The 22,495-nt window shown below is 37.9% G+C and overlaps 1 protein-coding gene across 3 annotated transcripts in view; it reads right to left on the reverse strand.

Moving 5' to 3' along the window:
* The window catches only part of LOC149564443 (mediator of RNA polymerase II transcription subunit), a 381,382-nt gene that overhangs the window by 249,824 nt on the left and 109,063 nt on the right, over positions 1-22,495 (reverse strand). For all 3 annotated transcript variants that reach the window (XM_089817990.1, XM_089817989.1, XM_089817991.1), the window contains exon 9: positions 11,873-11,956. In XM_089817990.1, the coding sequence (XP_089674116.1) occupies positions 11,873-11,956 (84 nt within the window). The remainder of the gene's footprint in view (positions 1-11,872; positions 11,957-22,495) is intronic.

Genomic DNA, 22,495 nt, shown 5'->3' on the forward strand with positions numbered 1-22,495 from the left:
TAAAAACAACTATCTAGTTCAAGCCTTGTCGCCGGTTTTCTCTTCTTCTCCCATGGTCTGTCGCACCAACTTCCAGCTTCTAAAAGCATTCATGAATTCCTACATTGCGTGGGAATGCGGATTCTTTAAACTCAGCAGCCTAGCCCCACACACGTCCTTTTTCCATTTGAACTCCTTGATCTTCAGGCTCTAACATGGCATGAGGTTTTTGTTGAGACATAGCATGGATTCGATATTCGCCAGCATAGTGAAGTCATTAGCAGTAGGCGATTCGTTATCCCTAATCTTCTCAACGGCTTCATTGAAGCTTTTAGTCAATGTTTTAGAGTCCATGTTTCCATCTTCAAACTGCAGAATCCTTGTAGGATTTACTATATTCATATCTTTAAGGAGTTCCTCATGCATCCCAGCAATTTTTCTCTTAATGGCCTGCATTTCTTTGATTGCTTCCTTATAAACTAATTCTTTCCAACTCATGTTGTTTATCATGATGAATAACATGCAGGGATCTACATTCTTCATTGGATTTTCATTCAGAAACTTAAGTACTTCCAATGATTTCAATTCATTGGATTCTTCCTAGCTTGGTTCAATCATGTCTGAGCCATCCTCAATTATCCCTTCTGTTTGAAATTTCAGTTTTAGGGAATTGATTTGTTGCAATGTCAGTCTGGAAAGATCTCTTCTCAAAACCTCTTCTTCATCTCTACAGTCTTGCCATAGATCTTCTAATTGTGGAGTTGTTGATGGGTGACCTTTAAAACCAAGAGCTTGAACTGCAAAGCCCTTACTGTCAAAAAAATTTCTGCCTTGGAAAGAACCAAAACTAAATCCGAGCAGATTACTTCCTATAACAAAGGCATTGATCATACTACTCCAAACCAAGGAATCGAGTTTGATAGGGAAAAATGTCTCCCAATTCTCCTGTGGTATGTTATCTTTAATAACAAAGAATAACGGTCTACAAATTTCAGCCAAAACAAAACAATCCAATGCATATCGTGGAAGCTTTATTGGTTCCTCTTTGAATCCACCTATTCTCAAATAGGTGAACTTGGGAAATTGTATGAAATAGCTTCCGTATTGTTGAACCAATCTCTGAGCTTCAGGAGACAATCTGGGCATGACTGTTTTCTTGAAGATACATGCACATTTTCAATCAATACATCATGAACCTTTCTAAAATTCTCCAACACTCTGTCTTTTGCAGCAGGGGGCAATACTAATATACCGTTATTTCCTCATTCCAAACTTCATGAGGGAGAGGAGAAAGATCACTAACGCAGGCAATGCAGTATGTCAAATATGAGGCCATGTAGAAACTTTCCCTAGATTCTTTGGCATGTCTTAGCTGCATCCTCAATGAATTAGCAATAATTTTAGGCCAGTCTATCCATTGCTCTCCTTTCAAAATGATTTCTACATAACAATACATCCATTCTTCAAAGAGGAAAACACTAGCCGAACCCTTGACCCGATGCAACAGCACTACAAGGTCATGAATATGAGGCTTAAGATGATCCTTGGTGACTATCTTAGGTAAACTAGAACCTCCATCGTAGTTAGTTTCAGTCCATTTTCTAGCTAGAGTATTGCGGTATTGGTTTGGAGTTTCTCGATATTCAGCCAAGGCTTGAATGAGAGAAAATGCAGCAAATGTATTGTCTGGTAGACGCAATACAGAGGCAATGGTTTCCCTTGAAATTGATAACACTAGTTCACCATCCTTGTTTACAAAACTTTTACTCCTTACATCATAGTGATCAATACAAATTTGAAGCAATTCGGGACTCAGAAGGGTTGGGGGAAAAGCTACGGCTTCCACTAGACCACTGGTCAGAATTTCCATACACCCATTTGATTCATCAGCATGCTCAAGAAAATTTGTTTGCAATTTCTCCAACTTAACACCCTTTAGGTTGGTATCACATATGACAGGCCTCTTACATTCCAAACTTGAAATGTTACCAAAGAAATGTAACACAAATTTCATCTTTAAATCAAATACAGCAATGCTTCGAACTAATTGTCTTGGAAAACACAGATTGCAGAACAAAAACAAGAATTTCTATGTTCCTCACCTGTAATCTGCTGAAAAACAACGGTTTTCCTTTCTTCCTTAACAGCTTCTTCAGACTCTTAATTCTTTGCATGACAAAAAAAAAGGGAAAGCCGAGCTCATTTTAGGAAGGAAAGAGTACTTACATGCGAAAGTACAACCTCATTATGAGGCATTCATGACAAATCACTTCTCGTTAAGGTTCACACGTTCGAAGGCCTCTTGACATAACCATCTCATTTAATAATTCCCTTTGTGGCTGTATTAATAATGATTAGCCTCATTATGACATCCAATCCCCTTTTCAGCAAAAGATTTTCCACTTCTAATCATAATGATGGTTCTTCGCAATGGAAATTACATCATTTTTAATTATTATTCTCTGACACCACAATCAATTCCTTGTGAGATGACGGCTCATTTGTGCAATACAGTCCACTTTCACCAAGACGCCTTTATCGTTGAATGGCTTTGAACTACTTTGAACAGAGGTTCAAAGTGATTCAAAGTGATTCAAAAGAACACCTCGCTGCTTTCGCGCGCGTTTCCTGCAAGAAAATCATTAGAGCAAAAATCCTTTGATTGAACTACTTTGAACTACTTTGAACCGGAGTTCAAAGTGGTTCAAAGTGGTTCAAATGAAGAGACAATGATGTGAAGAGTTTGGGAACTTTGCATAACAGTTTGAATGATAACAAATACATGGAGCGACGGAAGGAGGACTTCAACATGGAGCGACAGAAGAAGGACTTCAGCGGCTGGATGGGCCAAACTTTAAGGAAAGGTTTTTAAATATGGCGACTTGTTGGATAACTAACACTTCCACTATTTCTCTTTGCATACTTCTGCAATATTCCTTACTTATTAGATTAAAAGATCTGAATGTATACTATTTTCTTTCCTCTTAATTTTACTCCACTTCTGACTTATCCACGATATATCTCCCTTCATGCATATTCCTTCTGTCATAAATATATCAGATTGATATAACTGATATGTTTTTCTTTTAAGTGCTTCACTATTATTCCAGAAAGACTAGTCTTGGTCTTTCTTTTATTTATTCTTCCACATTCCTTAGTCTTTATAAATATTATTCTTTATTACATATATTCAGATCTCATACTTCTAATATAAATATATATTATAAATATATGCTTCAATCTGGATATATATTCCTCTGCCTTTACATTTCAGCGCTCTGCCCATTTTCCTCTACTTCATTTTACTCTTCTAATTCTCCTCTTATCTCTGACTCTGTTCCACTTACTCTGCTTATACATTCAAACTTATCCATTCCAATTTTATTCACTATATATTTATATATTCCAAACCATCATGTCTTTTGACAAAGAGACATGTCCAAATGTAATCGCATCTTTCAATTAAATTATTTTCTTTCAATATAATCATCACTTTTAGCTTGTTAATTTCCATTGCACTTCATTATGGACTTGATCGCATTTTTAGTAGTTTGTCTTTTTCTTTTCTAAATCATACGCACCTCTTCAAGGGAAGGGAAAGTTCACGATGAGCTGTCTTTTTGAATAAGACAGGAATATTTTGTCTTATGTGATTTGTCTTTTTGCTGACCTGTCTTTATGTCAAATTATTCCTTAGTCTTTGTATATTACGTGCAAGCTTTTGTGTTCATGCCATTTTGTCTTCTTACGGTGTGTGTGCTTATTGTTCAAGTTCCCGTCACATGTACGTGACTATAGGCTTGCCATTTGCACTTCATATTTATCTTGTTTCTTTGATCTGCTAGTGATAATATCCCTTCAATATTATTTTATCGAGACTTTGTTATGATTTTGATGACTCGTGTATGCTATTGCTCAGTATAGACTTCCGCATATTCATGGGGTTTGGTAGCATTTTTCTGTACACCTGTACCACAACTCTGATTGTTACTGCTTTACAAATTGCTGTGTAATATTGATGATTCAGACGTTATAATGAATAATCCCCAAATGGTACTTTGACGTTGATACTATTTGAATCTAATATATCCCTCTTGTTTATTTAATGAAATAATGTTCTCAGACTGCTGCCATTGACCACACAGGAAACCATACACATCAAGTCTTCATCATAGTCGCATAAGATATCTACAATCACAAGGTTTCTCTTTCTTTGACCTTCGTTGCTTTCTCATTAAAATTATGAATATCATAACAGTTCTTTAACAAAACTCTTTATCCATTATCATTGCATCTATACAGCTACTTCTTCATGCTCAGATCTCTTCATGCACTTGCCCATACATCTCTTTTCAATATACTTGTTGCAGTCCTTATCTTATATATTCCAATGGCCTGTATATATATATATATAAGGATTTGAATATCTTTTAGACATCTGTAATTTCATTTCTCCTCTATTGCTTGCAAGGTAGGATATATCGCTGGTATCAATATTTATTTATTTTCCTATTTGTCTCCAACAAATTGAATGCTGTTACAAATAATTTATATTTAGTAACACCATGAGTAACATCATCTTTCCTTTCTTATTAATCCTTTGGTCCTTTGAATAGTAACCATGTCATCATATCAAAGCTTTGTCTTCAAAAGCATGCGTATTCACATACAGTTATCTTCAAGTACCTCATATCTTTGACATCAATGACAATGTTCCATCAGAGTCTGTGGTAATGATATTCAGAACGCACGCATCCATACAGGAAGGTCAGATTAACCATTGGTAGAAGTGTGGACGGCATAGAGCCTCAGAAAGGAAATCTGCAGGCAGCAAGCTCCCTCACGCACAGAGTCCAGGTTCCTCATAATGTTAATTTATGTTGATCATACTACAGATTGTACTTATTCAATGTTTCATAATTTGTTATGAGTAGTAGCATGTTGTTGGCTATATGCACACAATTATATTTAACGCAGGGAGGAATTTAACATATATGATCAGGATTGCACGTCAACTTTTTGTTAAAATTCCTCTAGTCAAAAATTTAATTTGTGTGTCAAACCAAGTAAGGATTCTTACGCACAAATCCCAGGGACAATCTCAGATCTCCAAAACAAGTCCTGGAATCCAGAAATCATGTACAGATTCCAAGGAAAACCCATTTCGGTACTAGGAGCAGATTCCAAGTGGAAAGGTGGATGTAAAGGAAGGACCAAGGGGAAATTACCTCAAGCTTAACAACATGAAAATAGGAGCTTTAAAGAGGATCTATTGGGTTTTACCCCAATTCCACCTAGGAGAAAGGACGGAAAAGGAAAGAAGAGATGAAAGAGAAAGGGAGATTGATGATCTCACATTAAATAAATGCTAAACTTTCATTAAATTGGAGTGCTTCCAATTTAAGATGATACATTACCTTTATAATCTGGGATATTTCCAAAGCCTCCTATTGTGTCAAGCATGTTTTAATATAATGGCACCATGATACCTATATACTTATACATGTCCACACATGTATATGTATATGTGTGTAAATCAATTGAGATGTTCAAGAACATATATGCCTGCTTTATTTTTGATGTATACATAAGATACATATGTTTAGGATTTACGCATGTTTATTACATGTGTATGTACATATATAGGTATAGATAGGTATAATGATGTCCTTGTATTAAAAAACTAGGAGGATGAAATTATTACTTTCCAACTTTGGCTATGGTCTTCTTGTTATTGTCTTAAAAAACTAGGAGGATGAAATTATTATTGAGATGTTCAAGAACATATATTCTGCATTTTACTCATATTGCATGTTTCCTTCCTATCACCACCAACCTTCATGTTACAATAAAATTCTGCATTAATAATCATGCATGCTATCTTCCTATCGCCACTATCACAATACAATTCTACATTAATAATACTGCATGATATCTTCCTGTCGCCACTAGACTTCCTCTCATGGACATGCTCCTGCACCATACTCCCAAATTTGAAAAGTTTCCATGTCCCATGGAAACGTGCTTGACTGACACCTGAAAAAAAATATGAAACTTTGTCTCTTCCTATTCACTTCCTTTTATGTCAGGAAGATGCAACCCCTTCTGTAGCAAATCTGTTATGACTTGTCAACATATTTCAGATTCAACTCCAAATCATATGAATTCCAATATAAGCAAATCTGAACCGAAAACCAAAAACAGAGATCAATACATATTTTGAAATATTTCCATACATGATTGAATCGGCTACATAACTCAATAACAAAGATTGCAACTTTATCTTTCACAAGGACGACACCAAGAAATAGAAGATGAAATCTGAAACTAAACTATAAAAAAACTTTATTGAAAACTAAACAAAACTACATAAAAGAAATGGCTATCTACAGCCAAAGAAAACTAATTAGACTACATTTTTAACTATTCTATTGGTGCCCCCCTTTTCGAAAACTCCAGCCCATTATATATTGTTCATGGGCAGTTACAAACGAATCTTCTTATATCAATTATATGACTCTTCATATTCCATCGGTTACAATGACAAGTGGGCATTGTTTACATTTTATAATAAACTTCTGCATTTTAATATGTTGTCCTCCTATCACTGTTAGACTTCCTATCACCGTCAAATTTCCTATCGCAAAAATTTTGCATTTTACTCATATTGCATGTTTCCTCGCTAGCACCACGAGACTTCTTGTTGCAATAAAATACTGCATGCTATCTTCCTGTCACCACTAGATGTAATGTCCCCACTTCTGGGCTAGGCTCGAATGCTATACCCTACAATAAATGGTTTGTACAATATCAAAATTTGTATGTAAAACATATCAAAAACATTCAATTATTAAATATTAATTTAGAGTTCTAACCAAACTACCCCACCTAATCCCTCGGAAGAGATCTTTCTCAAACCATCTAACCCTCTAATGAGAACTATATCTCGATTAGATGATTATCATTAAAAGAGGATCTTCCTAAGGCCTCTTTGGGATCTTTGGAAAAACTACTCAGTAGAGATCCCACCTCTACTGAGTCTCACATCTCTGACATATGCATATGTTTGACCACTACAATATATATTGTCTCTAAGAGATTCTCTAAAAATCTCTCTTTGGGTTCCAATTTGGAGTCCCGACATTTCAAAGAATGCCTTCTAGTCTCTGAGTTCTCCTTATGAGAAACTCGACATCCATAGTTGCATGCTCCCTACCAAGATTAACTTGGTCTCTATAAGAACTATACAGTTCTTATCTCATTGTATTTTATATTCTGCTATCCCAGAAATATTCAATATGAACATAGATATATTATACCTCTATGTTTTCTGTGAGATTGCATTTGATTCTCTGCAATCTTACTCTTCTTTTAGTCTCACTTATATTTTATACTATCTTCTTAATTTTGGAACTTAATTTTTACATACTAATGGACAGTCATACATAATGATTAGTCCTCTGGTGGCCTTTATTCGTTGTGATTGTTTTCTCCATGTTCAAACTTCTTATAAACATTGTTGATTATATATGTTGCTGTCTACTTCAGGACAATGTATTTTTATACAACATAAATATTGATTGTTGTCCTTGAATTATTTATCTTATCTACTTCTCTTTTGTTATCCAACTTCAACTAAGTATCTCCAACTACGTTCCTTCCATTGTTTTCTGTTTTACCACCTTTGTTGTCTTTTTTTTTGTTCAAATTATCTACTACACGTGATACGTTTAGATTTTCCACATGCCCGATAATCTTTCATCTTCTATATGAAGACACTTGTTTTATGATCTCTATGTTATATATATTCTCCTCATTCTCTCTTATTTATTTCAGTTTCAATAAATAATATGTATGCAAAGACGATCTTTATATCCTCGTCAACTTTTGTACCCCTATAATGTTCATTACCAAACTTTACTACATATTCTCTCTATATAATTAGTTCAGTTTATTGCTTCTAATATCATCCTGACTGATCTATTATACTGCAAAAATCGGTTATGTTTCTTGTGAGACTTCTAGCATTCGCTATCCCTGCGTATTTCCATCTTGATCATTTGCCTGTTGGCTGTACACATTCTGGAATTCACTTGTGTTCTTCAATCTTAATCGTTGTCTTGTATTTGATCTACACATTTCTGAAGTAAATGAATGACTGCATATGTTGCTCGACTCCTGTCACTTTATCCTCTGCACTAAGTAAATATATTTAATCGTTGTATATATACGTCCATCTGGAATAAATTAATCTGCTTCACTCTTATATATGATTGTACATATCTGTATTAATATCTTGATCGGCTTGAGTCTTGCTCTTGATTTGTTTAGAATATATGTCTTGGTATGTATTAATCAACATGGATGTCACTTGATATGAATCTCTGCTCAATGTATTCATTTGAACTTTCGATATGATTCTAAATTGCATTTTATTCTATATATTATGTTCCTTTTGTATGACTTTGCTATATATACCATTTCATATGTTTCTCTGAATAGTCATGTCTTTTCATGATCCATCATTTATCTTAAAACCAAATATTATTTGTTAATTCAATCAATTTATTATTATAATTATAATTATATTTAATTAGTATTGATTACTAGATAAGTTGTGGTGAATATTAATAAATGAATTATATTATTATTTAATATTAATTTATAGCTCAACATAATGATATATACATGAAATCCTCTTGGGAGGGGATATACACTAGACTTCCTGTCGCAATACAATTTTGTATTAATCATACTACATGATATCTTCCTGTCGCCACTAACTCCTTGTCGCAGATGTGCTCCTGCACCATTGAGCCTCTACTAGGTTTGAGCCTACAAAACATTGCAAAAGAACAAGTACATATAAAAAGCATTTATATGTTGTGGTGTTCTCCCATATTGGGTTCCCACCTAAACATTGTGTTATTGTGTTCATGTGCATAATTATTTATTTCAGTATTTGAAGTTACTTGTGTGGATAAAAGTTTTTAATTGGCAAAGTTGTTATACTGATTCGCCTTCACCCGCCCCCCCTCTCAGTATAATCATGTGCTCTTCACATCTCTTTACAACATAGACAATTTGTAATTTCTTGTAGAATAATTAATTGTTAACCGCACTTTTCCTTCTTATCAGTTGCTACATACTCATATCACTTATTCTTCTCAAACATATCATCGTGCCTCTTGCTTAGGTGAATTGCAACGCTCCCTATAATTGCTGCAGCAACAGAGCTATGCTCTAAGACTATTTTTTAGTGAAAAAATGTTTTCTTATTAATTTTGATATTCACTCATTATTTCTAGTAAGGAAGAGTTGGTACTATTGTAATATCAATCACAGAGTCTTACCAAATCAAATGATTATATAACTTGCAACACAATAGTATTCAAGAAAAAATCACCAAAATGAAAACATTACTCCACACGTCAGAGATAATGAACACTTGTCACCCACCTTATTATCTAAATAGCTTACTCTAGAAAATAAAAGTGATAGCCGATATTCATGCTTCGTCAGCTGTCCATGTTCAATATATGCAAAAACTCTTGCTTAAAAATAAATATCCTTGTAGATGCACATAACTGGACAATATAAGCATTGAATTTAAGTTATAAATCATATAAAGCTCATAATATTTTGCTCCAAATATCTAAAAAGAAAGGTACCATTTTGTAATAACCCCAATAGGTTATAACTTCTTCAAACACCAAAAAAAATTTATACTTCAGTTGTTTGACATTTCGTCAAACACTTTGCAAGCAAGCTCTGATACCACTGTAATGATCCTACTCAAATCCGACCTTAAAATGCTGATTGAAGGCTCGAAGAATTTTGTCAAACACTTTGCATACAAGGGGTCGAATGACTGATATAACTTTTCAGATTGCTACAGTGATTCCTGTTTGGATTTGCGTCAAAGAGAATGCTTACAAAAGACTCCAAATTGTCTAAACAATAACCTAACATAAATATGCAACTAATTTTGGCAATAGTGAATGTATATATGAGTTCTAATCATGAAAATGATCACCTACAACCAACTGGCATTTTAACAAACAGTTGGTATGCAAGCTAACTAGCTGATAAAAAATGATATATTAACGCTCAAAGACAACTATTAATGACCAGCAATTGTATCTCCTTGATTGAGAATGAGTATCCAATACAATATTCATACTAAGTTAGCCAAGACTCTTGGCATTTACAAAGATATCAAAATATGATGATTGCTGGTAAAGTAATATGCACCTACAGCTGCCAATGAAAACTAATGCAATACTAAATATCTAACTTCAATACTCCCCTACAGCAGTATGCTAATCACATGCATGATTAAATACAACTAAAGCCATGGATTGCTGATACCATTGTGAGAAATGTAAAAATGAATGATGTATCTATTAATAAATGATAGGTCTGATACGAAATGACTGTTACAACAGCACTCTATAGTGAAAGGCAACTATGAAAATACACATCGAACCTGGCATATGAAGTCGCCTTAGAGAATAGATGTATTGCAATACCACTGAACAGAAAATAACCTCCTCAAGTGCCCAAGTTGTGCCTCTCTAGCTGCTGCCCCTGATTGTAGATGGCTGTAATAATTTTCTTTGCTTTTTCGAATTTGCTTTTTCAGATTGCTTTTTCGGAATGCTTTTTTCGGACTGCTTTTTCGGAATTTTTTTTGTGCCTTCTTTTTTCAGGTCTGCTTTTTCAGCCTGCTTTTTTCTTTTTTCAGGTTTGCTTTTTCGGCCTGCTTTTTTTCGGACTGCTTTTTTCAGCCTGGGGACCTGCTAGAAATGACCTCCAATAATTTCGGCCCTGCTTAAATTGCCTCCTGAAATGCTGAAATGCTGAAAATGGCCTTAGGCCCAATGATGCCCTAGCTGAAGTAACTGAAGTATCACCTCCAAATGTGCAACCCTTCAGAAGATATTTCACTTCCTCAGTTATGCTAATCCAAGGGAGTTTTCGTTCCCAAAGATCAATTGACTATCTGAAACCACTTGGCTCCAGAATAGACTATGTGACTGAATCATAATTTGATGTTAAGAGAGAAATAAACAACTGGATGATTAGAATGAAGCCCGGGGTGCCTATTTATTCTTTTTCTCCACTTTCTCCAGAAACTTCTAGAACATTATTTTATTTTATCTATTAAGTGACTTTATAAAAAATATTTTATAATTCAAGTCACTTTATTAAATTAATTAAATATAAAGTTACCTTTTTAATATTTATTTATTTGATAACTTTATAAATAATTAACTTAATACCACTTATTTATTTAATTAAAATAATTAATTAGTCATCCTCATAAAATATTCATTATTTTGGACAACCTAATTAATTTAATTAATTAAATCAAATTGCCTCCAAAATGGGGACATGACACATTTTAAATATGATGTGTGTATAGACACACACACATGTACGTATATGTATGTATGTATGCAGATAAAGGCTGCATTTTAATAATGATTACTCCTTAGAGCTGAGAGATTTCCATAATCCATAAAATTAAGAATGTTGTTATGGATTCGATTGTGTGTGAGATCTTTTGCATCAATGTTTCGGATCAAACTCTGTGATCTTTCATCAGTATGAAAGAGAGCACGAGGAGAAGAATCCAGAAACACCACTCTTAACTATTATTTTCTCTTAACTATTATTTTTGTTGACATATATATACATGCATGCATGCACACAAATACATAAATACATACATACACACACACAGATATATATACCACATAAAGACTGCATTGTAATAACAATCATTTTTTATGTCTTCACACATTTGAAGGTTTCTAACTAATTTTTATATTGCAACGGAAATTGAAATGAGACAAACATATAATATCAAATGGTAAAGCATACATACGTTAAAGTGAGGTCGAAAGAGCGAATGAGGAGCAACTAATAATAATCTCACATATGTTTCCACCATTGCGATGCTTGGCACAACCTTCATCAAAATATGAGCACGTCAAATCTTCTTATACAAAGAATGCCACAATGCATAAAAGAGTTGACACTTAAAAACTTTTGCAAAGGAAACTACTATAGATAATCAATAATGCATATATAATTAAGGAATATGTGAATGACCTTAATGAAAGATCAGTCTGATAAATATATTTTCTTTCTTTCCATTATAGCCTTTCATTCAGAAATAAAAACATTTTCCCAGATTGCTTTTGCAACACAAACAAATTTCAAGAGAGGCAAAAACCCATTAAAAACAAAGGAATCATCCAAAGAAAAAAACTAATAGAACCGTTCTTAAAGAAAGAAGAATCATGAGAATATGTTGCAAAATGAGAATCAATGAAAACCTTCCTAAAAGAATAAGAAAGGCAAGGGTCAGAGTGGACGTCATTAAAATTCCTTCATTCATTTGTTCATTCCAGTGACTTGGAATAATTAACTCACAAATAGAGTGCTATCTTTGAAAAAACATCAGATATGCCAATTTATGTTTATTAAAATATTTTTGTTTCACAAGATCACGATGGCATGTTGCAAACATTAATCCACATCCATAGAAGAAGGGTTGAAATTTTCTGCCAAGACTAGCTCAAAGAAAGTTAAATGAGTTAGTCTACAAACAACTGGGGGGTAACTTTACCCATCTTTCAACTTCCATGCCTAACAACTCAAAACACTGCATATCCCTCTGTTTATGACAACTCCAAACACTGGATGCTGAAAAACAACAAAAGAATACAAAAGAAGAAAATAACTTATGTGTCTACTGAAATGCAAATTTAGCAAGATATGTGGCCAACTGAAAGTCAACAGCAAATAATGTGCTCAGCCTTAGCTGATGAGTGATTTTGTCTATTTCTCTTTCATTATTAGAAGCAATGATATAGAACAGTAGTGAAAGGCAAATGTAAAGTGTTTGATACTAGCAAATGTTTGGATATTTGAAGATTCATTATGACAAGTCAGCTTTACTTTTTTGTGACAAGAGAATTCTCAAGAGGCCAAAGAACCCATCTTTGAACCAAAAACATTGCGATTCATTTTCAGTTCATTCAATGACTTGTAGACGGAGAAGTTGAGTTGCAATATTGTTTTACCCAAGACCAAATGCGAAACATTCTGGCTGAGTCTCTCAGCTCAAATAAATTAGTAATATTTAGAAACAAACTTGGCGTATCTTTTACTATGATCATTATGGGATTATGTTAGATATGACATAATAATCATCTAGACTATAGACTGAAGCAAAACAATAATGTCACTTTTCTACTTATTTTAATGTACACTAAAGTCAATCAGGGTTTATGTTTATTTTATTTATTTCCTCTAAAGAAATGGTTACTCTCTTCATATCATCATTTTATTTGAATGAATTATTTTCCTTCTATATAGTTTTCTTGTGTTCTTGTTTTCTCCATCTGTTTAGATTTCATAACAGTGCTTAAATTTGAAAAGGTGTTAAGATTAGGGTCTACAATATAACACGTGCAGCTGCTCGGAGTTTATTTATGATTATACATTATGATCGTGCACTTATTTCATTATACAACATATTACTTAAATTTCATTGACAAATGTGATTAATTCACACACATTCATAAAATTAAGCTTCGAAATTTATTATGAATATAGGATTGTCTCATCAAAATTGGAATCCCAATCCCTATCAATTCAAATTGTTTGTTTTTTGTAATATGACATGTTGCCTAGCAAAATGGGTAGTTAGGCAGTTACCGGTTCACCTACAAGCTGACCATTTGGCATCGTTGCCAGTTCGAATCCGGAGTAGTAAGGAAGGTCAAGGATAAATGGGAATAACGGTACCAGACAACCGAAAAACGAATGAGGACAACGAAACAGAAATTCTAGGAGGTGAGCATGACGCAACCCAAAACTTTCACATCCTATACCGCATAGGCCTCGAAACCTTCGTACAGAGAGAAGCCGTGGAGAACGAGGTTACGCCAGACAAAGTGTGGGATGCTATGCACGAAAGCCCAACCATGAACAGATTTTTAGACCAACTCCCCCGTCTGATTGCACAAGCATACTTGGCACAGAAGAGACGCAGGAAGGAAGTAGAACACGAGGCACGCCGTCAAGAGACCCTTAAGAATTTTTATTAGAGAGATGCACGGTGTCACAAAATGAAACCATAAGCATTTGAGCCATGGTACCAAGAGCACTTGAGTCTATAACTGTCGCTTGAGTCGACACATGATGTATACAAATTAAATAAATAAAAGTGTTGTGTTTTGTTTTTATGTAATGGTATATGTCAAATGCCCAATCTTTTAAACAAAAATAAGAACTCAAGGGAGGATATTGACGAATTATAATTTGTGCGCGGGGATTTAATCCAAGCCGAGCGAAGGTGACAGCTAAGACAACTTGCCAAAGATCAGACTGTGGGGCAGTTGGAGGAGTCACCGAGGCCGATTGAAGGCAACCGCGCAAAAGGCGTGGGAACTGCCGAAGGGTGCCATAGTTTGTCGGAACGGCAAGTACGAAGCAACCAGGAGTTGCTCAAGGAAACATAGCACAAATTAACGGTGCTCAAGGAGACAAGAGAAGAGTTTTTGCATTCATCCCGTACACCACTACGAGAGGGAGCCTGTAAAGAAGTAGGAAGGGAGGCGAGGCCAACAGAAGATACTGAGGCACAAGAAAGTGTCGGACGGACACTACACGGTAGTCAAAGTAACCAGCCGAGACCAACTCCTAATAGTTTTGGGACACAACTGAGTGGTCATCAAAGGATGAGAAACACGATGTCTGAAAAGAAAAAACTCTTGAAGTTCACAAGCGACAAGAAGGAAGACCCTGTACGGCATTGCTATACATGCAAAACCATATGGACCGCCAACTCTGTCACCAACGCCAACGAGTGGTTGAACCAGTTTCCAGCCAGCCTATGGGGAGTGGCCGTGAATTGGGTCTTTGACATGGACAAGGCAAAGATCTCCATTTAGGATAATCTAAAGAAAGAATTTCAAGCAGAATTTCAACTGCTACGGGATGACAACAAGGTTGTAGCGGAGATCTACAACTGTAAAGAAGGAAAGGACACCGTTCAAGCCTACAATCGAAGGCTCAAAGATCTTCTTAGCCGGATGGGTGCTCAACCCGCGGATGAACTAAAGAAAAATTGGTTTGTCGAAGGATTTCGCAAGGCATTGAGAAGGAAAATGAAAATAGTTCTGCCCACATCATATACAAATGCCTACAACCGTGCCCTGAACTTAGAAAGTGAGGGAAAGATAGCGAAGTAAAAGAAGAAGAAGAAAAGTAAATCCTCATCCTCCTCTGAGAGTGATGAGTCCTCTGACAAGAAGAGTAGTACAGACAGCAAGGAGGAACCTAACAAGAAAGTACAGGCCCTCCAAAAGGACTTGGAGCGAATGAGGAAGGAGTTTAAATCCATGAAGGGAGCCACTGGTCGCATGGAGGAAGGAGAAATATGGTGTACCGATTGCAAAGAGAAAGGTCACCCAAAGGGAGTGTGCCCTAAAAAGGCAATGTGCGATATCTGTCAGATCTTGGGTCATTCTACAAAGGAGTGCCCATTCAACATGAAGACACAAAGTCAGCAAATACTGTTCACACAAGAACAACCATCCACTTCTAGCACTAATAATGAGACCCAAGGCAACAGCAATGCCACATCCGACGGCTATAGAAACAACCGCCAAGGAGGATAGGGCAATAATGACAACAAGAATCGGGTACAATATGATTCCAAAGAAAGGCCCATAATCCAATGTCGAGCATGGAACCAATGGGGCCACTTCGCTAGAGAGTGTTTGAAGAACAAAACTCCTCAAAAATTATGTCGATAGTGTGGTCCAGGGGACCATGAAGATGCCAATTGTCCAAAACAAGTAAACCTCCTTAACATTGATGAGGAAAAAGTTCTCTTGCCACCTACAACCAGGCCAAGCAAGCCACCTATCCTAACCCCTGTACGGAGAAGCAAAGACTGCGAGAGGCACGGGAAGACATAGAAAGGGCAATGAAGGCTATGAAAAATATGAAAGATACCATTCCTGGACAATCGGAGGGGGAGAACAATTTGGTGAAACAAATGTTGCAAATGGAGGTGCCCATTAGACTTCAAGACCTATTACAAATAGTACCACAACTAAGGACGGCATTATTGAATGCCCACACAAACCCATCGGAGACAAAGGAACAACCAACTATACCAGGAGGGTTGGCCACAGATCCCATGTTGCTGAACATAAGCAAAGGCTGTCACCTGGCCGTAGTTGAGATGGGAAACCTCGAAACCATCTTGACAGACACCATCGTGGATGGTGGGTCTGGGGTGAATGTTCTCCCCGAGAAGACGTGGAAGAAACTAGGCAAGCCTATCCTGTGGCCGCCCACATCCAACCTACTCGGCGCCAACTGGCAGGGGATAAAGCCCCTAGGGACCCTAGTGTCTCAACAAGTAACCATCAAGACGCAACCATTTGTGTTGGATTTCGTAGTGATTCCCTTGAAGAAAAATGGATATGACGCCATTCTTGGAAGAGGATGGCTGGTGGCTGCTAAAGTGAATCACAACTGGAAAAAAAATATTTTCTCGATGGAAAGCGGAGGGCAAAAGTTTGTCATTAATCTCTGAACTCAAATAGTAAGTGAAGAAATGACATCATCGTCGGAGTCCGAGTCAGACGAGGAACATCAGACAGATGAGGGAAGAGCCCATATGGATCCAAATGACGAAGGCGTTTTAAAACTAGAAGAATGTTTAGGAGAGGAGACGGATTCATTAAATGGACTTCTCCATTAGTAGATGGAAGATTATAAGCTATTCCATTCTGACATGCTTGGCATCGAGGAGCTAGAAGATGAGGAGGTATTTCCACTGGAGTTCATGGAATACAAAGAAGGCAACACAAAGATCAACTAAAGTTCTGCCCATTGCTTTGAACAGAAAGCTATAAGATACAAAGAGCCATCAGTAGAGGCCACTAATCTTGGCAATGTGGAGAATCTAAGGAACATACTTGTTAGAGACGACTAGAACCTGATCTGAAGGCCGCAGCATTTAAAATCTTTATGGAGTATAAAAATGTATTTGCATGGACTTACAAGGATTTCAAAGGGGTCTCGCCAGAAATGTGTGTCCACTGCATACCCTTGGTACCTGGAGCCATACCTATGCAGAAGCGACCGTACAAAATGAACAAGAACTATGCAGCCCGCGTCAATGAGGAAATACAATGAATGTTGGAAGCCGACATAATATTTTAAGTTCAAACAAGTGAGTGGGTGTCACCAATTGTAAAATCCATGAAGGATGGGATCCAAATCTGAACGTGTGGATTTTCGATGCTTGAATGCGATCACAATAAAAGATCCCTTTCCAATTCTGGAAGAAGTGGCAGGACATGAGATGTATTCCTTCATGGATGGATTCTTCGGCTATAACCAGATCTCCATTGCTGAAGAAGATAAACTAAAAGCTACTTTTGTGGTCGAGGATGGAGTGTATGCTTACAACCGAATGCCCTTCGGATTGTGTAACGCACCTACTACATTTCAAAAGATCATTTTGCACATATTTGACAAAATGTCAATAGGCAACTTCCAAGCATTTTTGGATGATTGGTCCATCTTCAGTGGATAGGACAACCACTTGAAGGCACTCCAGGAATGTATGGAGAGATGTCGCTAGGCAAGGCTGGCATTGAATACAAAAAAATGTCGGTTCATGGTTCCTCAAGGCAAACTACTTGGGCACATTGTTCTCAAGTCAGAATTGAAGACCGACCTCGATAAAGAGTGATCGTGGAAATGGAAGCCCCGACAAAGGTAATTGGTGTGCACATTGGATATTATAGACAGTTCATAAAGAACTATGCCCGAATTGCTCTTCCTTTGGACAAGTTGACACGGAAGGGAGAGCCCTACGTCTAGAGTTCAAAGCAGGAGATTGCCTTCACAAAATTGGAAAATAGGTTGTTGGGGGCGCTCATCTTGGCATATCCAAACTGGGACAAGGAGTTCCACATCCATGTGGACGCTTCAAACTTTGCCATAGGTGCAATGTTGGCGCAAACTAGCGACCATGGCCTGGATCACCCAGTGTATTTTGCAAGCTGGCTACTATCAAAATCGGAGAAGAATTATAGCACCACTGAAAGGGAGGCTCTCGGGATGGTGTACTCAGTACAAAAATTCAAACATTACCTGTTGGCTACACCATTTACCTTTTACATGGATCACCAGGCGTTGATGGACCCGGTGAACAAACTAATTATCCAAGGCAGGATTAGCAGATGGTTGTTGCTACTACAGGAATTCACCTTCACCATCATTGTGCAACCCGAGAAGTCATGTCATTGCGGACCAGCTCTCTCGAATCAGGTCCAGGGAGCCACCGAAAGGGGTCAATGATGATTTTGTTTAGAATCGTCATTCTTCCAAGATGGTACAATCTATCAAGGAATATCTATCGATGTCTTAATTTCCAGAAGAGATGATGCCAAGCGAACAGCGGAAGCTAGTTTTAAGGAGTCAAAATTTCCAACTGATAAATGGTCTCCTATACAAGATGGGTCCTGATCAAGTGCTGAGGTGATGTGTAATGGAAGAAGTGCAGAGCGTTCTAAGGGAAGCACGTGAAGGTCTGGTAGGCAGCCACATGGGACCCGACACAATGGTACGAAGGTCCTTCTTGCTGGGTTATGGTGGCCTACACTTTACAACGATGCATGGAAATGGGTTTTGAGCTACGATACATGCTAGAGAGCTAGCAAACCACTCAAGAGGAACTTCATGCCATTAACCCACCCACGCCCAAGAGTTGTTTGAACGTTGGGGTCTAGACTTCATGGGACCGCTGACGGTGACTATGGCCCACCGTTGTCAATACGTGGTGGTGGCTATGGAGTATTTAACAAAATGGGTAGAGGCACGAGCACTACCCATCAACTCTGCAATAAGTACAGCAAAGTTTTTGTATGAACAGACCATCACACGGTATGGTATACCTATCCAACTGAAAAGGTGACAAAGGGGGTCACTTTGTCAATCATGTGATCAAAATACTAACAACGGAATTCAAGATTTTTCATTCGCTGTCAAGTCCATATTACCCACGACCTAATTGTCAGGCGGAGCCAACAAACAAAATCCTTGTGGCCATCATATATAAATCATGCAAAGTGGAACAGGCACACTGGGAAGATAAGTTACCTTCGACACTATGGGCCTACCACACCACATTCAAAGTCACAACTGGACAAATGCCATTCCAGTTAATATCTGGCCAAGAAGTCGTGGTACCAATTGAATCCATGGTCCCAAGCCTATGGATTGCAATCAAAAATAGACTCGGAGATATGGAGAGTCTATATGAACGCCTATTTCAATTGAACAAACTGGATGAAGGAAAATTAACAGCGCAATGGGCGATAGAGGTGGCACAGATCTATCGAAAGGCGTGGCACGAAAAACATTTGAAAAGAACAAGGTTTAACCAGGTGAACTCGTGCTTTAGTACAACGGGTGCAACGAGATAAAACCAGGAAAATTCAAAGTTAAATGGCTCGGACCGTATAAAGTGAGAGAAGTCAGCGACAATGGATCCATAAAACTATGGACCTTTGACGGGCAAGAATTCCTAAACGCCATCAATGGATCCACAGTGAAAATTTATTGCGAACAACAAGAAGGCGAAATGAGCGATAATACTAGACAAGAATTCGACTTATTGAGTTTTTAAAAAATCAAAATTAAAATTTTATTTTAAAAAAAAAATTTAAAGGAAATTGTTCCACAAACAAGCGGCCACAGATAGCTGTCTCGTGGACACATGGCCACAGGCACATGGCTGCATCCCGCAGCCATTTGTCTGCGGCATTATCATGTTGTCCCGCAGATTTACCATGTTGCCCCATGGACAAGCATCTATTTAAAGACCAACTACGGAGAAGAGAAAAATACATTTGCAGAGATTGTAAAGCGTCATCTACCATGGTCAAAGGAAAAGAGTAAGGAACTTCCACGGACTAGCAAAGGAAAAGAAGTAAAGCCCTTGGGAGTGTAGCAAAGTGGGAAAGAACAAAGTCACGCCTTCTGTGGAGACTACGAGGTCAGACAGGAACTTCAAGGGAGAATAGATAAGGAGCAGCCGCAGAGGAAAGATAAGGAGCAGTCATAGAGAATTTGTAAGGAGTGTCGACAGACATTACCAAGCAAGTGGTTATAGAGAAAGGAAACCCTCTGCGGAGAAGAGCATTCAACATCGAGAAGCAAAGCCTAACCGTTTTTTATTTGTATTATAAAGACAAAATAAGAGACGTTTAGTTAGTGACTTAGTATGCATTCTACAAGTGAGAGAAGGCAGTTAAAGGAAAATAGTATGGAAAAGAATGCAAGAGTGTTGGCTTCCGGAGTCCAAGTTGTAGGGTCGACACCATTGAGCAGCAAGAAACAGAAGGTGAAGGCCGACCTCTCACATGCTTCCGGAGTCCAAGTTGCAGGGCCGGCAGCGTCGAGCAACAAGAAACAGAAGGTGAAGGTCGACCTATCACATCTCACAGTTCATTTCGAAGGGTTGAATGGCAATGAGTGTCGGAGATGGTGGCAAGAGACGGCGGATATACACCTAATCAAGAAAATTCTGATTTGTGCCCAAGTACATTGGGCAATACAACTCTCAGTATTCTCCATTCGGCTGTTTGAGACAATCCTAACAACCATGATCAAAACATACAACAGGAATAGTCAAATGAGCACATTTGTATACAAGAAGCATCGGATGACAGTCTCCTTCAAAGCCCAAGATTTCAGCAAGGTACTTGGCATTCCTAGCTAAGGGGATCGCAAAGTGGTGACCAAGAATCACAATTTGCCAAAGGAATGCAAGGAGTATTGGGTAAAATTGGTGGGAGGCAACCTCACACCAATGGAATTTGAATCTGTTGTGAAAGGTACCAAGAGTTGAGGACTACGGCGAGATTTCATCCAAGAGGGCCATTGGAGATGTATTATGGATATAATAAAAAGCAGGTTGATGGGGGTGAGTAGGGCCTCAGATATCGCCCTGCCTCAGATTACATTCATGAATGGTACTGTGTATGATTGGGCCATGGTCCTTGTAGATAAAATGGAGGAGTTTATGACATTACAACATCAAATATTTTATATGCCATTTCATGCCATCAAATTGTTTCTGGAAGCAACCCTTCATCAAATTCCAGCTGAGGACTTCGAAGTTCCACCGAGAGGGAAATTGGCACTAGGAGAACCCCCAATATTCTACTGGAGGCATTTAGACACAAGTGGAACAACTGTCAATCAGAAGAGGGTATTGCAAGGGTTGGATGCATATGGGGACACGGATAATGGAAGGGAGGACACCACAAAGTAGTGGGGCCTATTCCAAGGAAGAGAGTACCTCAGTAGAGGTTGGGAGCGATGTGGCAATCGGAGGGTCCACAGGTTTCACCCCTCCCCAATTGCCAACTTTGGCACACTTGATATCCACTACCTCGTTTATTCCTCCGTTTGGCCAGAGGCATGCGCCAATTATCATGACTTCACCAACGGTCGAGATAGAAACCACAAATGTTATGACTCCACAAAATGTTTCAGCATATCCAGTTGCACCAGCAATGCCAGCAACAAAGTTAGTAGAGGTGCACGCGCCAGAGCCCGAACCTCAGGTTCGACTAGATGTGATTGGCTCTGACACTGTTGTCATCATATCTTTGTCTTTGTTGACTCAATCAGTTCACCCGACACAGCCAAATCAGCTAGAGATCGAGAGTATGGAAGTGACCCAAACAACACAACCATAGGCAACACAAGCAGAGAAGGTTGAGGTGATGGACAGAGCCAGTGTATTTTTGAGATAGCAATTTCGACTCATTCCTACAGAGGTCAATTCCTCCATTCAGTCCCCGAGGCAAGGAGAGGTTTCCCAAGGAGTAGCTGTCATATTAGAGCCACAGGAGGTGGGAGTACCACAGTCCGAGGATGCACCCGGAGATGAGGAGGTCGCACCGGTTGTGGACGTGGCTACCACAAAAGAGGCAAAGATGGCTACAGATATGGAGTGGGATGTCAACGCTGTGGGAAAAGAGGATTATGGCTCGAATGAAGATAGATGCAAGGCATACATCAGAGCTCTGGGGATTGTGCTAGAGAGAGGACAAATCATTGGATATCAGGCTTTGACCCATAGGAAGGATGTAAAGTTTACTTACTGATTTCCTTTTCACTGCTGAATTATGTATATTTCCTACAGGTATAGTCAGTGCCACTGAAGTATACAAGTGTTGTATAGTATATATAAAAAACTCAATGCAAAATGATGATAAATATTATTCAAGATCGGTGTCTGAGATGCCTTCGATCTGCACACATTAATTGATTACTATATTGCAATATCGGGCGGCATATACATTATATATGATGTGGACGAGTACATGAGTGAATGGGCATGTCTCCTTTTAGAGACATGTACATTCACTAATGTGCCTGATTGGTGGAATGG

Source organism: Cupressus sempervirens, chromosome 3, assembly GCF_028749045.1.
Source record: "Cupressus sempervirens isolate cs-2001-9-10 chromosome 3, ASM2874904v1, whole genome shotgun sequence".
NCBI classification, from domain to species: domain Eukaryota; kingdom Viridiplantae; phylum Streptophyta; class Pinopsida; order Cupressales; family Cupressaceae; genus Cupressus; species Cupressus sempervirens.